General features: G+C 39.9%; 1 protein-coding gene across 2 annotated transcripts in view; it reads right to left on the reverse strand.

The window, feature by feature from the left end:
* Window positions 1-16,585, reverse strand: part of LOC139714796 (G-protein-signaling modulator 2-like) — a 61,845-nt gene extending 45,260 nt beyond the window's left edge. For both annotated transcript variants that reach the window (XM_071626451.1, XM_071626450.1), the window contains exons 1-3: window positions 16,408-16,585; window positions 7,627-7,924; window positions 6,682-6,817 (exon numbers count right to left, since the gene is read on the reverse strand). In XM_071626451.1, coding sequence (XP_071482552.1) covers window positions 6,682-6,817; window positions 7,627-7,853 — 363 coding nt within the window. In that variant the 5' untranslated portion in view covers window positions 7,854-7,924; window positions 16,408-16,585. The remainder of the gene's footprint in view (window positions 1-6,681; window positions 6,818-7,626; window positions 7,925-16,407) is intronic.
* Window positions 16,586-18,870: the final 2,285 nt, after the last annotated feature.

Below are 18,870 nucleotides of genomic sequence, written 5' to 3' on the forward strand. Positions count from 1 at the left end.
GTACACGTTGTACATAGTATACTACATTGTATCTTAATTCAAGGTTGCCATGATAATGAATTGAGTATTTTGACAAACATTCGCGAGTACAATTGCATCAAGGGGAAACTGTGTACAGTCCAACCTCTGTTATCTGGCCATGTCAGGACTGGTGCCAATCCGTAAGTGACTTGGCCAGATAAGGGAGAAGATGTACTGTATACTGTAAAACGAGGAATGTTCGCGTGCATTTTAATTTTGCGCATTTCGCAAGCGCCAAGATTTGCGAAATTAAAATGCACGGGAAAGTTCTGGTCTACACTTAACTGCGACCAGCAGCCCCATACGCATAGCGTAATGGGGCTGTAGACTGTAGCATTCAGGATCATGACAGGGTAGTATCGCGGACAAATATCAACTTAAAATCGAAAAATTTCTTCAATTTGAAGACTTACCGGTGAAGTTGAAGTATTGACAACAGGGTTCGTGCAACGTTTGGTTCTGTCAATAGTCCCATTTCTGTTCGAATTGATGACTTAATGTGACTCGGTCGAGAGGAACCTGGGAGAGCTACACTGAATTGGCGGCCAGCGCATGCGCACACATCACATGCGCACAAATTTCAAATCCATTGACTGGATAAGATGTCTGTGTGCGCATGCGCTAGCTGTCAATTCAGTGTAGCTCTCCCAGGTTCCTCTCGACTGAGTAACATTAAGTCATCAATTCGAACAGAAAGGGACTATTGACAGAACCAAACGCTGCACGAACGCTGTTGTCAATACTTCAACTTCACTGGTAAGTCTTCAAATTGAAGACATTTTTCGATTCTAAGTTGATATTTGTCCGCGATACTACCCTGTCATGATCCTGAATGCAACAGTCCGCAGCCCCATTACGCTATGTGTATGGGGCTGGTCACAGTAAGTCTACACTATATGCATTGAATGCCAGTGGCAATTCGCGAAAATTTCATGCCGAAAAAAAGGTTGTCGGCTCCAATTCGCAAAAATTTCATGCCGCGAATATATTGTGTTTTACAGTATGCTCTGATGACCCATTGGTACAATGTAGCTAAGTACAACATGTAGGTACCTGACATAGCGTATTCGGGAATAGTGGTGTAATCTCTGCAAGCCTACACGTACAATTTGTACTTTTAAAAGAGGATTGTTGCTTTCTCATGGAAGTTGAAGCATTTTTCTTATTGGGAATTGTGTGAAATTTGTAGGAGTTCTAAATGAGATTGAAAGATCACTTTTTTTTTTCAGCTTTACTGTGTGAACACATCGGGATGATAGAGAAATCTGAATAATAGCTGGCCTGATAACCAAGGTCCTATGTAGTTTCAAATTTTTTGGTCATCAATGCAGAAAAAACAGCATTCCATTGCTCCCTTACATGTACATTCTACTGATTATGGCAGTTTTATCCTACATACAAAAGTAAAAAATGTACCTTCCCACTAAATGTACAATGTAATTTGCTGCAATTGTATACTGACAAGAACAGGGGAATATAAACATGTACTGTAAATTGAACACTTTCTCTTTCGCATTAAAAAGGCAAGTGCCTCATAATATATTTAACGTTTAGTGGTAAGGGGTTGTAAATAAATGTTTGAATAGCAAAACAGAAGAAGATTTTATTTACACACCCTTTGAAGTTTTGTTAGAGTGAACAACAAATGTTTCACTTTAAAGGCATTGAGACAGTGTGCTCAATAATGCACCTTTACCCACTCAAGTCAAATCACAATCATGTTTTCATGTAAATGCATCCTCTTGTCTATCCTGTATCATACTGTATCACATGCAACATTACTGAGGGAAATTAACATACGTGCAGTAATAGCATGCTTTTTGGAATGCAGAGCTTTGTTATTCCATTTTAATTTAAAAAAAAAGGGAAATAAACGAATGAAATCAAACACTAGGCCCTGTGGTATCTTTTACTCTGGCTTTGGGTAGTAATCCCCTCCTTTCCCCCTTCCGACAATGACAACAACAACAAAACACACACACACACACACACACACACACACACTGTATCTGCAGAAATTTAAACCAACGCCAGTGCATTGGGATTACATGTACTTAAATCCTTCCTCTCAATTTTCCTTCCTCTCAATTTCTCTTTGATATCACAATAGACTATCTAAAGGATGAAGGGGCCGGGCGGTTGCACTTGAGTGGATTCATCTCAAACTTTGTTGTACATCACAACAGGGAGGTGGAAGTGACCCAACCCATTGCCAGAAAGAACACTTGCCAAGTCCTTGCTACACAATTGTATGTGCATGTGGGGGCAAGTGTTAAACAAAGCAAAACAAAAGACGGATCCCAGTCCAGACACCCTTGACACAATAGAGATTTTCGAGTTGAATAGAATGGTAGCTTCGAGGGATTATAGTGGGGAAGGCTGACTACCAAAGCAGCATACTTATTACAAGAGGGGACACAGGATATGCAACAATGGAGTACTGGGTACTACCGGTAAATCACCTTTCTGCTTCGAATCAAAATGCAAGTGCCTGATAATACATCATATGCTTCAGCTACTTGTTAACTCAAGAGAGCGTGATGTCACCAGCATGTAATATTTCAGGGCTGGAGTGGTCTCACAACAATCATATTCACTGGATAATAACGGTTCAGTGTTTGATACTGTATTAAACTGAACTGATTCGAAACACATTCAGTTTCTCCTCACTGTAAGTGCTCCTCATCCCTACTTTGTACAACTTAGTTGTAGCTTCCACAGTTTTCCTTCCATTGCCTTCTATTTGCATTATAATGTCCTATAGCATTAACTCCAGAGCAAGACTATTTCGATGGACGAACTGATAGTCAGAGGATGCACTTATCTAAACTCGAGAGAGAGAATCACAGTTCAAAACGCGCTTGGAATGGTGTTTACAAACGTGGTTTGAAACACGATTCTTGAGATATTCTGTCGCGTTTATCTGATACCATTGTACACATACAATCCCGATTCGAGTGTTGTCACTGCGCAGTTGCTTGCGCCATTCGACCCGGGAAGTAGAGGTCAACTGCGAACCACCAAACATGCTTTCATCATTCACACACGAACAATGGGTAGAAAACACAAATGGTGTGCGCTTTCTCCGCAACCAGAAACAGCTGGATGTTGACCATGGCAGCTCGGAGATGAGATATAAACGCGTTTCAAAACGTCATTGCGTTTGGCAGAAAGGCGATCGTGGTTTCAAAACGTTTCAAATCGCCCTTTGAATGGCATTTCAAATTAGCATTTCTGAATGCATTTGAAAACACGATTGCATCTGTACGTATCACCCAAAAAGGCCTAAAACATGTTTGCCAGTGTGATTCTGCCTGAAGTGTCTTTTAGATTTACGTATAAGCCTACCCAGAGTAAATGTTGTCCCCCCCCCCCCGCCCCCCCCTCTCTCTCTCTCTCTCTCTCTCTCTCTGTACATCTCCAGGCTGACTACAGGATCATTCTTTGGTTATCTGCATTCTAGCAAGAAGATTTAAAGTGATATGATGCCATTGCTTTTATGAGAACTGTTGATGTTAACATTAAAATGCTGAACAAATACTGACAGAACTAAAATAATAATGATAATAAATGAGGACAAAAACAATTGCAACTACTACTTACATTTTGGATCCCAGTAAATGATACAGGTTCTGATGTCCTGCCAGCTAGTTTTTGTGGGTATCAGGGTCATGTGACCATGAAATCATTTGCAGAACTTTTCCTCTTTGTTTTTGATTGCACAGCCAGGTGAAACAACAGGTCTTGTACAACAAATGAAGGGAAATTGATGGGTGTATTTTTAATGGATTCAGTGAGATGGATGCAGACAATTTTCCAGAGCCTACCTGAGAGGAATACGATATATCACAGTAGCTGTGCCCTGGATGTTTAAAATAGGAGTCTTGTACCAGCAAGAAATGCCTAGTTGTCAATGCATGCTGTTTTGGTGTCATGGTTTGAATCAGGATCAGGCAACAGTGTATTATAAATGCTGCCTGTGCAAAATCAGCAAAAAATGGAATTGAACACTAGTTTATCAGTTTGTTGCTGGTAGAAAAGGTTGTTGAATAATGACAGACAGGAAAATATTTTCTAAAAGTGTTCAAGATCTTTAGCTTGGCTTTTTCCTTCCTTTTTTTTTTTTTTTTTTCCTGGTTCTGAGGGGGTATTGCATGCCAAAGCCAATATTTTTTTTTTCCAATTCCTAGGGTCGTGCAGTATTTTCACATATTTATCCTTCAGCCAGGGTACATTATCATTTATAAAGCTAATCCAAATCCAGTGTATAATTGATACAGGACACAAAATAAACCACAACAACGATATGACATTTCCATTACAAAAGGAAGTACCGGTACCAAAAACCTTGATTCTATGACTTTTGAACTATGCTGTCTCCACAGTTTGCAAACTGCAGGCTCTGCAACACACTGGCACCACATACATTTGAACTACTGTATACACCATGTACTTGCGTGCAGTGGTTCTACTTTCATTAATCATGGGCTACGGAACCAGGGGGGCTGTAGAGGGGTGTAGCCCCTCCCCCCCCCCCCCCTCCCATTTGGGGGTTGTTAATTTTGCAAGTCCACTAGGGAGTGTAAAACTGTCAACAATGCTACATTGTAAATATATCCTCCATGTATTACACTACTACAAAATAATGATTTATTGTCTCAAAGACCACTTGTATAACACTGCTAACTTTGCTTGCTAAAATTGGATTACCAAATCGCACACTATCTATAGGAAGTAACAGCCTTTCGAAACCAAGCGAATCATACAATGTATGTTAAACCTATGGTGAATAACCATATTTTGAAGGCAATTAGGTAGGACTGTCAATGGAGGTACTCTATAAACAGTGTCAGCGTTTCATACATTGTATGCATTTACCCATCAATCTAATACTGTAAAAGTGGTTAATTTCACACGAGTCGTTTTTCACACTCGGCTGGGAAGATGAATTTAGACCGTTTTTAATTTCGCAGAATCGAGACTTTTATTAACTGACCATATGACGTGCAAAAATATTTGTGTGTTTCTATTTTTGCAAGTGCTGGTTTCTGGTCACATGAAATACATGAAAATTTCTACTGCCTATGCTGCAAAAATTTCCACTCTTAAAGTACCGTACTGGTAATAATTCAATCAAGCAAATTAGCAATCAGTCAATCCTTGGTCATTTTAATCCACCCATTGTCAGCATTTCCTGTTACTACAAGGACTTCCCACGATTACTCCCTACATAAAAATGCATGAACAGATAAAAAACCTGCTTGCACACCTACACTGCTACATAAATGCTAAAGGCAATTTTCATAAGCCCTATTCTGCAGCTTTTCCTTTTCATATTAAATCAGAATCAAATCCGATGTCTCACGTAACACAAACCAAATGAAAGTGCTGGTGTAACTTTTCACAACTTTTTTTTTTCCTGAATGCAAACAGAATCTTGCAAGCTAACCATAACCTTCGTAACTTCATGTTCATCACAATGGATAAGACCTTGTGTTATGACTGCCTTCAAACAACATGTTCATCCATAATCACAGCGCAGTCAATAACATTCTCTATTTGTATCAAATATAGTTAATTGAAAGGAAAAGAAATGGTGTGCTTGCTACCTTGAGAGCCAAAACGCAATATAGAGTGGCACTAACTCTGATTAAAGAAAAACACATTTAGATAAACATTGGCTTTCTACCCATTCAAGCGGGTACAGATAGTCTCGATTCCAGACATTTTCTACACGTACCAAAGTATACTTTACCACACTCAATCACATTGCATTATCCATAAGATTTGTATCACTATGTTTTGTACTAGCTTTATACATTAATAAGCTAAAACTCCTTGAGGATACCAACTACTGTAAAAGTGGAAATTTTTGCGGTGTTGAAATTTTCGCGCAACCAGAAAATAGCGCGAAAATAAAAGCACGCGAATATTTTTGCTTGCCATATGTTCCTGTGCGTGATGTCTTGATTCCGCGGAATTAAAAACACACGAAACCCTTCTTACCCGGCCAAGCGCGAAAAAGTAGTCGCGCGAAAATATCAACTTTTACAGTATTCCACTGTGTCACATAAAAAGCAATTCACCATCTTTTCATACTTTTTTTTGCCTGTTAATAGAACCGTAGAGATCTGCATGAAACATTATATACTGTAGGGATTTCTTCCAAAGAGCATCCAGTTGGCAATGAAGTATTGATCCAGATTACTGCATAATCTTAAAGGGATCGTACAGTTTTGGTTGAGACCTAATTCCAGGTTTCTAACATTTTTGTAAGATAATGAGAAACCTCTTAAGAAATATGAAAGAGCATGTAATTCTACAATGTATGAGGAATTTAACGTTTAGTTGATGAAAATTGGTATTGAAATGGCTGAGATATCCAAAAAAGATTGATTCTAATAAAGTGTGGGACCCACACTTTATTACGATCGCTTGTTTTACTTTGTTTTTGGATGTTTCAGTCATTCCAAACCTGATTTTCATCAAATAAACTTTGAATCCTTCTTAAAATGGTATGTTCTGTACTATACGATAAATGTTTTCTTGGTATCTCGCAAAAAGTTCAAAGCCCAATTCTCATCTCCACCAATACTGTACCATCCCTTTAAACCCCAAATAAAACAGTGTAAACAGTGAAGAGTCAACAAGTTCTCTTACTTTGTCCGAGAGCTCCCTGGATATATTCAGATGCCTCTGGCAACAGAAGATAGCCTCGTCGAACTTGCCCAGTACCTTCATTGTGTTGCCGATGTTGCCGCTGGCTTTGGCCACGCCCAATCTGTCGCCAATGTTGCTGATTGGTGAAGAGACCATTCATACATAAATTACATTACATTTATCACACATTGTACTTCTCATCAGTTCTGTCAACTGGCGTCATAACGTTTCATCTCGAAACAATATCACACTGTGTAAACTAAAAAAACAGAAAGTACCCGATATGTTAATTTCTGTTCCCTTCAATTTACTTTGCTTTAGATGTCAGCTCTATCATTAACTCAGTCAATACATTAAGATTGTGAAACATATTGTAATACAATACAGTATCCAAAAGAATATTTTATACAAGGTCACCACAACTAAAGGTTGAATTCCTTCCATCTCTTTCTTAATTAGCTACTCACATGTCAGCCACCAGAAGACATTGTGATTCTGGTTGGTTTCAAACTCTTGGTAAAATGTGATATTTGGTATTATAGAAAAATACCAAATAAGCTACTTTAAGAAGCGAAAACTTAGCATGCCACTCTTCTCTTTTGTTGTTGTGTTTTAAAGAAAGAGACAGAGAAAAAAATGGCCCCTATACAACAAATAATTTGTCCCAGCTCTCTTTTCTTCCTGCCAAGTTTGCAAAGATCCAGCTCTGATTACTGTACACACCATATATTTAGTGAGTCTGAAATTTTGCCAATCACGATTTCCCAACAATTTGATATTTTCGCATGTTGTCAAATTTGCAAATTGCACCCATCTCGTGAGATTTGTGAAAGTGAAAACCTTAAGTAAAATATATGGCATATATGCAGTATAAACATTCAAGGATGTGTGTTGTGGAAAAAATAAACAAATTTCAATAATGATTACAGTGCTACTGATGCTTACGTTGCGAGTGTCAAATCGTGCTTGTGGTAGGTGAGTGCCTTTCCATAGTCCTGCAGGTAAAAGTAGGCATTCCCCAGTTGGCTGTAGATGGCACTGAGTGTCTTCAGGTCGTCGGTCCCGACCTCTACTGCTGCCTCCAGGTAGCGCACCCCCTCCCTGCAGTCTCCTGCTTTACACAGCCGCTCGCCCTCCAGGGCTAGCTCCATGCATGATGCTTCGCTCTGCATGGCACAATTTTAGTCACCGGTTTGACAGGATAGAGCTAGAGTTGCTGTTTCTTTCACAAAATCTAAATTGTCTGTGGATATACAAAGAAAAGAATACAAGAGAAAATACAACATGCATGTTTAGTATACTGTATTAGTATACATATCATATCTAGAAATGACACTCGACAGCCTTTTAAAATTTCTCCCAAGCTGATTGATTGTGCAGACTTTCAATACTATACTACAGCGTATGTAATACCAGTTGCAGTTTGTTCCATATCTACTAAAGAACAAAATGCCACGTGAGTTGAGGTTACCCTAAACACTTTGCTACTGTACACAGTTGCACTTACAGTGTATGCAGCTCTGAATGTTTTCATTTTATACACCAACCATGTGACTCACTAGACAAAGACTCCAACTCTCCCTCCCGTTTTCAACGGGAGATCTCCCGCCGAAAACCCATTTCTGCAAAATCTCCCGTTCTCCCGCCCTGGCTCTGTGTCTCCCGGTGGAAAGGATTTCTTATTTATTGCTATCGTATGTTGAAAAAATAAGCCTTAGATAGCACCAAAGAACATCTAGAACCCTAGGAACTTCGCGCTTCGCACACATCAACTTGGAGTCTCCCGTTTGCTAGGGGTTTCGGGCGGGAGAATCTCCAGATCAGAAGGTGCTTGGGGTTGGAGTCTCTGACTAGATCTGATTTGTTATGTATTCACAGCTCTACAGTGTGCTAACCACCAAGTCTTCACGTATCCACATCTACACTGGATGGCAAAGTTACATAATAGTACACAACAGTACAGCTAGGAGTAGTAGGATACATGTTGCACAGGTGCAAGTTCACTGTTCACATGGTTAATTTCATATACAAAGTGTACAATTGTATGTTGCACTTACACTGTAAGACCAAATAATAAGTATTGTATGCAAAAGAACAAGTACTCTTAGTGTACAATGTACTTTTGTATCCATGTATGGTGTAGGTACAGTAGAGTGTATTTCAAATTCCGCATGTCAAAATTGCACAAAAATCAGAGGAAATACATCATAGCTTTTTACCAATCACTCACATAAATTTCAACTACATAACATTTGTAAATTGATTATCAGATCAGGAAGCATTAATATCATGTTGTACATGTAGGTGTCAACTTTCATGTTGTCACTCAAAACAACTCACTCTTCGCGAGCAATCGCAATGCTCACTGCCTGGGTAATCTTAAGACTGGAGTTAGTCATCTACTTTGTAATAATATCCTGTGACGCAGCTTTCAAGTAACCAGGAGCTAGAAATCATTGTAGGTTGTTTAAAGGGACTGTACAGCACTGGTTGAGGTGAGGATTCAGGTTTTTAACATTCCTAAGTGAGATAATGAGAAAACCTCTTATGAAATATGAAAGAGCATGTAATTCTATGATGAATTAAATGTTAATTTGATGAAAATTGGTTTTGAAATGGCCGAGATATCCCAAAAAGAGCGATTCTAATAATGTGTGGGACCCACACTTCATTACTATCGCTTTGTTTTACTTTGTTTTTGGATGTTTCAGTCATTCCAAACCCGATCTTCATCAAATAAACTTTGAATTCCTCTTAAAATGGTATGCTCTGTACTACAGTCAAACTCGGATACCTCGAATTCGTCGGGACTGAAGAAAATGGTTCGACGTACGCGAATTTCGAGGTACGCGTACGTCGAATTTTCTTCGACTTATCCAATGTTTATCGATGTTCGACGTTTATCGATATTCAACATGGTGTCTGTTATAGTGCCTATTGATTATTTGCATGCTTGTCAATTTGAATTGAATCAACTTTTGAGTGAAAATCGGAAATGAAATCAAAATTTCAGAAATAAAGATTTTGGTGGCCCGATCGCGCCACCAAAAAAAGGAAAAAAAAAAGTCGGATGTTTGCCTTTACTTTTGAAAATGAACAGCGGTAACAATCGGCTACGTAAGATGCTAAAATAAAGGTCAGAGGTTTGCGTTTAATTGTGGAAATGAATGACGGCAATATTCGACTCGGTATGATACTAAAATAAATGTCGGATGTTTGCTCATACTTTTGGAAATGAATAACGATAAGAATCAGCTCCGTATGGTGCTAAAACTAATGTTAGATATTTGGTTTTGCGTTCGGAAATGAATAAGGATAACATTCGGCTCCGGAAGACGCTGAAATAAATGTCGAATTTTTGCTATGACGTTCGGAAATGAAAAACAATAACATTCAACTCCGTACGATGGTTAAATAAATGTCGGATGTTTCCTTATACTTTCGAAAGTAAATAGCAATAGCATTCGGCTCCGGTAGATGCTAAAATAGATGTCAGATGATCGTTTTTATGTTCGGAAGAAAATAGCAGTAATATTCTGCTCCATCATGTCCATATGATGCTAAAATAACTGTACGATGTTTGCTTTTAAATTTCGAAATGAATAACAATAGCATTCAGCTGCGTTTAATGGTAAAATTAATGTTTGATGTTTGCTTTGACGTTCGGAAAAGAGTAACAATAATATTCAACTCCTGACAATGATGAAATAAATGCTGGATGTTTGCTTTTACGCTCGAAACTAAATTGCAATAACATTTAGCTCCGGAAGATGCTAAAATAAATGTTAAATGTTTGCTTTGATGTTCTGATGTGAATAACAATAATATTCAACTCCGTACGCTGATAAAATAAATGCCGGACATGTGTGCTTTTACGTTCGAAAGTAAATGTCAATAGCATTCAGCTCCGGAAGATGCTAAAATACATGTCGAATGATTGCTTTTACGTTTGGCATATTTGGAAGTGAACAGCAGTAACATTCTGCCCCATACGATGATAAAAAAATATTGGATATTTGCTACGGTACATTTCGAAATAAATATCACTAACATTCAGCTATACGTTTTATGGTCCAAAATGTCTGATGTCTGCCTTGACGTTCAAAAATGAAAAACAGTAACATTCGGCTCCGTGCGATGATAAAATAATTGCCAGATGATTCATTTCACTTTCGGAAGTGGACAGCAGTAACATTCGGCTCCGTTCGATAATGAAATAAATGTCGGATGTTGGAAATGAATAACGGTAATATTCTGCTCCGTACGATGCAAAAATAAATAACAGATTGTTGCTTTATCATTTGGAAATGATTAATGGTATTAATCCGCTCAGTTAGATGCTAAAACAAATAGCGGATGTTTGCTTTCACGTTTGGAAATGGATTAGGATAGTATTCAGCTCCGTAAGATTCTAAAATGAATGTCGGTTGTTTGCTTTTACATTTAAAAATGAATAACGGTAACTTTCGGCTTTTTACAATGCTAAAACAAATGTCGGATGCTAACAAATGTCAGCAAATCCTCCCATTTTCTCATTTCAAACGTAAGTTTTGACCTCCTCAATATATGGGCATCAACTTATATAATAATCTCTACACCTATTTGTCAAATCTTTAAACACAGAGTAAGATGATTGAATTTTCTATTCATTTGTTTTAGACATGGGCATCTGTATCACTTCAATAATGCTTAATATTAATTTGTCTATATTTAGTAGGACCGATTTAGTTCTTCTGTTTTTCCTGATTTTTTTTTTTTTTTTTTTGGTCACCAGATTTTACTTTCGACCACCAGAAAATAAAAATCAATGATATTGGTGGCCCGATAAAACTTAGTGCGGAGCCCTGTGTATTCTATTCTTCATTGTGATCGGCCTATACTTCCAGATTTTCATAATCGCATTGCTGGAAAAAAAAAGTTTCTGTGCTTGCGTTCTCGGGGAAGTAAACTTCGTGAAAGGCAAAAAAAAAAATAGTTTAAGAAAAGGCACTACGAGGGAGATTGATGTTTTGACAGTGGAGCGTGATTAATGGCAAAGATGTAACTGTCAACGTAAGCAGGTGCGCCCCGACGGTTGAGAAATCTACGCGCACGGTATGACTGTCTCGATCAAAAATCAAAACACAGTGATTAAAGAAAAGCAAATGATGAGGCAGCGCGTGGTGCTATCGTAAAGCACTCCATTGGCACGGGTGCTATGTGCATACCATGTACGTGTGTTGGTAGGTGTTGGGGATTTTCCTTGTCAGCTGTGTATCGGGTATTTCTTCTTGGGCGCGCGATTGTTCTGGTCTCAGAATATTTACAATCGAGTGTGAAAACATTTGGACATGTCTTCGCTGTCCACGCGCGCTTAATCGGAGATGCTGAGTGATGTTTGCAATTTCGATTCGAGCAACATGCTGGGAAAAACAATAAGTTAATTAAGATCGGGACATTAGATTTCCCTTCGAGGTAACCGAACTTCGAGTTATCTTTTTCGAGCTACGCGAATTTTAATACACGGAAACTCCATAGGAACAATCGGGACTTTCATTTTGCCCCCGAGGTAAGTGATATTCGGCTTATCCGACGTCGAGGTATCCGAGTTTGACTGTATATCATAAATGTTTTCTTGGTATCTTGCAAAAAGTTAAAAGCCCAATTCTCATCTCCACCAATACTGTACCATCCCTTTAAGAAATGATTTAAAGGCAAGTTTGTGAAGTCAGTTAAATATAGGAAATTAAATGAAGTTCCTTGAGCAAACAAGAACACAGACAGACAGATCTAGAGGGCGCTGCATTCACCACACACATACAAATTGTACACTTGTACACACACTCACACATAGTACGCATATTTCTCAGCAAACTACTTTCAACCTGCAAGCCACCTTAATTCGACCGGTTGCTACATAGAATAGCCTGTAGAAACCTAAAACATTGCGCACAGTGGAACCTTTGTACAAATGCATGTCTTTGGCACAGGAGGTCTAACCTTAGTGCAGGTGCCGATAATCATCATAAAATTAATATCATGTAGGGCCTACAATTGTACCCTACATGTACTTATGGGCAAACTCGCTCAGCCTGGCGGGTAAACTTGGCCACTCATAATGAGGGCGTGCTAGTGGCCGAGTTTACTCATGAATATTAAATATGGTATATTGTCATTTAACTTCAGCTCCCCCGTTGTTTGTACTTGAAAGATACACAAGAATAGGAAAATAGGAATACACCATGCATTGAAATCATACATGTAGCTCTAGACCTAAATCAAATTAAATTTAGATCTAGAACTACAAACTATAATTAATGTCAAGGTCTAGAACTGGACAAAGTCAATGTCAATGGTCTAGAGTCCAGACTTGACTGAAAGATCTGTTCTGTGAAGACTATGTTTACGTCTGGCTTTACAAAATCCCCTCCTTATACAGACCAAATGAAGGCTGTCCTACACTCCTACTGCCACTGGCTCCAACAATCTCTGGAGAGCCATAAAATGGGAAAAAAATGACTAGAAAAAAACAACACTCCTCTGGACAGACAGATTTTTTGGTCATGTTACGTTACATTACATTAGGTCTAAACAGGGAGGTGGGAAGAGAAGTTCCCACCTCCCTGGTCTAAACTGGCATTAGCAAGCATGACCACAGGGTGGTCCACCAGGGGTTTCAGCATGTCGCTGCAACATGCTCAAATTCAGTCCGGGAAACCCGCTCACGAGGCCTGCTCCCCCGTATGAGCACTCCTCCGCCTCACGAGGCCTCCGGAGAGCCTCATGACGCCTCCGGGGAGAGAGACTCATGAAGCTCCCTGTTCACTTTTTATTCATCTCACATCTGACATATAAATTGTCGCAACTTTTCACGGTGATTTTTTGTTACACACACATGTCCACTATCCATGATGAAAAGCAGAAAAAATTCTGTTTGTCTTTTTTTTACAACAATCGAGTTTTAATCAACCGATGCACAGCGACCCATCGAAACACGGGCGCCAGCAGATCGCTCAATGCAAGGCTGCCGCACCTAGCGGCCTGATCCCACTATATATTTTCGGTGCTTTTTTCTGCCGCTCTCACCTCTCCGCGCACGAATCAGCCTCGCGAAGCTGAAGTCTGACATCTTTTTACAAAAATTTGTACGAGAAAAATAAAATCAGTACTAACCTGATATTGTGCATATATTCCCAAAACTATTCCACACTGACAGAGTAGGTGGGTACCGTACTCCAGTTTGTTAGCAAACTAATCACTTTGTAGGTGTTTGTATGATGGGTTCACTTTCTTCCTCAATTCTGCTGTCTGCTAACCTTTGGGCGCTTTTTCTGGAATCCCGCGACGCGACGTCACATCACATCATGCATCCAGCACATACAGACAGCGCACAAAAGCTGTGAGATTTTCAGAGCAAGCTTGCGCACGCACCAGAGGATACCCTCCGGTGCATGCGCAAGCTCGCTCTGAAATACCCTCAAGTGCGTGCGCAAGCTTGCTCTGAAAATCTCACAGCTTGCACGCTGTCTGTATGTGCTGGATGCATGATGTGATGTGACGTCGCGTTGCGGCATGATTCCAGAAAAAGCGCCCAAAGGTTGGCCGATGGCGGAATTGACAAAGAAAGTGAACCCATCATACCTACAAAGTGATCAGTTTGCTAACAAACTGGAGTACCCACCTACTCTATCAGTGTGGAATAGTTATTTCTGATAATGCACAATATCAGGTTAGTACTGATTTTATTTTTCTCATTACGAATTTTTGTAAAAAGATGTCAGACTTCACCTTCGCGAGGCTGATTCGTGCGCGGAGAGGTGAGAGCCGCAGAAAAAAGCAACGAAAATATATAGTCGGATCAGGTCGCTAGGTGCGGCAGCCTCGCATTGAGCGAACCTGCTGGCGCCCGTGTTTCGATGGGTCGCTGTGCATCGGTTGATTAAAACTTGATTGTTGTAAAGATTTATTTTTAAAAAAAGAATTTTTTCTTCTTTTCATCATGGATAGTGGACATGTGTGTATAACAAAAATTCACCGTGAATAGTTGCGACAATATATATGTCAGATGTGAGATGAATAAAAAGTGAACACAGTTCGGGAAACCCAGTCACAAGGGGGGCCCCTCCTTATAAGTAACCCGTCCCCCTTATAAGTAACCCCGTCCCCCTTATAAGTAACCCCCGGGGCACCCCTTATAAGGAGTCTCCACGCTTTTTTGCAATGCAACGCGAAAATGAAAGGACTGCGGCAATTCGCTTGATTATGTCCATAAAGCTTCACAAGTTTCCTAGTTACTCACGAAATTTGAGCAAAATCGGTTTGAGGCATCATATCTAAAATCATGGATTTAAATGCGATGTCAAACGACCCATGCGAATGCTGAAATGCGAGCGATTACTGGCGTGAGTGTCGCCAGGCGCGGCGGGGCGGCAATGCTTGAGTGCAGACATGGCGACTGTACTCAGTCGCCACGTCTGCACTCAAGCATTGCCGCCCCGCCGCGCCTGGCGACACTCACGCCAGTAATCGCTCGCATTTCAGCATTCGCAGGGGTCGTTTGACATCGCATTTAAATCCATGATTTTAGATATGATGCCTCAAACCGATTTTGCTCAAATTTCGTGAGTAACTAGGAAACTTGTGAAGCTTTATGGACATAATCAAGCGAATCGCCGCAGTCCTTTCATTTTCGCGTTGCATTGCAAAAAAGCGTGGAGACTCCTTATAAGGGGTGCCCCGGGGGTTACTTATAAGGGGGACGGGTTACTTATAAGGAGGGGCCCCCCTTGTGAGTGGGTTTCCCGAACTGAACAGGGAGCTTCATGAGTCTCTCTCCCCAGGGGCGTAATGAGGCTCTCCGGAGGCCTCGTGAGGCGGAGGAGTGCTCGTACGGGGGAGCAGGCCTCGTGAGCGGGTTTCCCGGACTGAATTCTTGTGCAACATCCTCAAAATAAGGACCAATTAAGGTATCCACACATGTGAAAAAATATGTGCAAAACATACGAAACATCAAACTATCTGGTACTATTTGTGTGCAAAACATGAGAGAGAACATTGAAGGGTGAATGTAAGCTGCAAAAAGAGAGATAAGCTGCGAAATAAAATTTGCGTAATACATGCTCTCTGCGCACATACAATTTCTGCGATATTCTCAGATTCTGACTACTGAGCTTCTCTGAGCTTGCAACATGTTCAAATCTCAAGTTGTGGTCGTCGTGGACCACTCTGCCCTGGAACACTCACTCACTGACATGCAAACAAAGGCAGCTGGCTGGTAACGTTCAGAAATAGAATTTAGAATTTCCAGAAAGTGTTTGTTGTCACTGTTCACCACTGCACTGACACTGTTCACACTCACCATGCTCACCCTTGACTTTGTTGCCGCATTCACAACACTCATCACTCACGAGTCATGTTCATCAATCTTGCATACGATATGATTGATAATAACAAGGTCTAACGTTTACAGTGCCACACGCCAGTTTATTGTTGACATTGACATATTTAACTGTCAAAATGGTCTGGAAGACACTTCTAACTGTGCCTGGTATCAATGGTAGAAAATAAAACTAACTGTTAGAACCTTTGTCTAGCTCTTTCTGCTGACTAACTTTAGACGCTCTAAACGTAGGATGAGGTGGTTCTGATACCGATGGGCGACGCAAAGCCAAAGCAAAGGCAAATGCAATGCCAAGCCCATGGCAATGCCAGGGTAGCAAATAATGAAGAGCTCAGTGAAATGTTTACCATTCCGTGGCTTCTTCTCCGCACATCATGAAATCCTCCGACGAGGTATAAGAGTGCACAAATCTTGAAAGCGAAGAGAGTTAATGTGAAATTTAACCAGCAAATCTCTTCATTCAGCACAATCTATTTTATGCGCACAGGCTTGAAGGAGCAGCTGCTAGCTAGCTGGCTGCTGGCGTCCGCTTCTTGTCGTCTTCAAGAACCGCAGCTCGATCATTCAACTGGCTGTGAAATTTCGTCGCTTTCTGCTCGCTCGGTAAATGAAAGGACGTCAAAGCAAAGGCGGATTGAATGAAAACCGTCGATCAGTTTTCGGTTTGGTGCGGCTGCTACAACACTTGTTACTACCGTACATCGGTCACGGTACGCTCAATCATGCCATCGGCAAAGGCGAGCAACTTCGGTGCAACTAGAAAAATGTGCAGTTGAATGATTACTGTAAAACACGTAACACGTTGTCTCCATTTCAATTTCAGAGCGTATCTATTATATAGGCCTATAATTTTGTTAGAACAGTACCAGGAAAAAAAATAAAGGCAGAGCCATAGATAAACAAATAAGAAAATACATTACTTGAAATAGTGTTATTGATGCATTGGCTAAAACAGACAAACAAACAAACAATGTCAACAGAATTAGACAGACGCAAACTCAAGTAAGACTATAGGAAACCTATCATTCTTACAATAGGAGTAGGACAGTGTGCTAAAACAAAATGTAAGATAAGTGCAAATGGAAGACAATGTATTTTGAAAAGATGGTCAATCACTTTTTAGTTGCATAGCTTGTAAAAAAAACAAAAAACCATATGCAACCCCTATAGGTACCTAGGGCCTACTTTTCTATCGATATCATTGTGAACAGCTGCCACAGAAACGAAAATATTTTTCACCAATCAAAAGAAAACAAGCAATGAAAATCTTAATATTACATCCGTCTATCCTTTTTTGTATCCAGCTCTTTCATTATGCCCACCACTATTCTTCCTGATCTTTTGATATTTGTTAACAAAAAAAAAAAAACAACAAGAGCCATTTAGGCCAGCTTAACATATAAAAAAAAGCCTCAAAGAGACTGGTTATGTTAATTATTCGGCGCACTGAATTCGATTAGGTTCATGTAATTGCGATTGATTTTATGCAGTCAAGTGGGCCCATTTTAAAACGAGAGTAATGAGATGAATGTACCAATTTCGAATTGATATAAATACATCATTTTCGATCAGTCCAATATTCCACTTCAGCGTTTGAGTTACGGCAGATACATGCAGAGATAGTTCTAGAACGACATATGGATTCTACGAGGACAAGATGAAAATCCCTCAGTTCATAACCTCAAGTGATTTTGATGATAGAAGGTTTAGGGAAATAGGCCTATAGGCTCCCTGCTAATGTCAAGATCGATTTTAAAAAATGAACTTCAAATAATCAAAGACAATATACCGAATGCTTCATTGAAATAGCATTTTAAACAGAATCCATGGAATAGACATTCATATTTTCACCATTAATAGGCTTAACGTTTGACCAGCTGATGGCCCGGGACTATAACAAGAAATAATATTATAGTGTGTGGTCACCACTTAAAAACCCCAAAACAGAGCAAAAACAAAACAAAACCATATACGCCAATGGTGACTCCATCGGCGGCCACTTTTATGTGTTTTTCTAATAAAGAGATTGAGGAGAATTACGAGCAGGGTCACCTGATGAGTTCGTTATTCCGAAAATGGAATATTATGGTTCGTTATTCAGAAGGTTCGTTATTCAGAAGGTTCGTTAATCCGGAATACACAATAATTGAAATAAGGTTCGAAATTCTGAAGGTTTGTTATATAGTCTATATACGCACCTTTACATTTTCGGATATTCGGAATGTGACGAACCCTTTTTCAGCGAATCTTCCGAAAACGAAATGTGGTTCGTTATTTCGAAGTTCGTTAATCCGAGAATGAATATGGTTCATTATTCAGAAGGTTCGTTGATCCGGAATAAATTGAAATAAGGTTCGAAGTTCTGAAGGCCTGTTAGTGAACACACCTATAATACTTTACATTTTCGGATATTTGGAATAACGAACCCTTTTTAATTTTTGGGATTAGCGAATCTTCATAGGTAGGCCTATACGGAATTTGTTTCGGCCGGAACGACGAACTTTTAACGAATCCTATTTCATTTTTGGATTAAAGCCCCTGTCACACTTTGCCGGACAGGCCCACCGCACAAAAACGGGCGATATTTTGCTCATCCGTTGTTCAAATCGTCAATCCGGTGGACAAAAAGTGCAAAGTTTCCGTTTTAGAGGAGCGTACGTGCACGGTATAGGGGCCGAACCAAACAAGTAAACAACGAAACTGGGGCAATACAGACAGGACAGTGAAACGTGCGCAAACGAATGAAAAACGAATATGAACTGCTTGCCCACAGGACAAAACGCACGAGGAACAAATAGGTGACGTAGTGT

Source organism: Diadema antillarum, unplaced genomic scaffold (assembly GCF_040938485.1).
Source record: "Diadema antillarum isolate AM-2024a unplaced genomic scaffold, OU_Dant_1.0 seq00002438_RagTag, whole genome shotgun sequence".
In the NCBI taxonomy this organism is placed as follows: Eukaryota; Metazoa; Echinodermata; class Echinoidea; order Diadematoida; family Diadematidae; genus Diadema; species Diadema antillarum.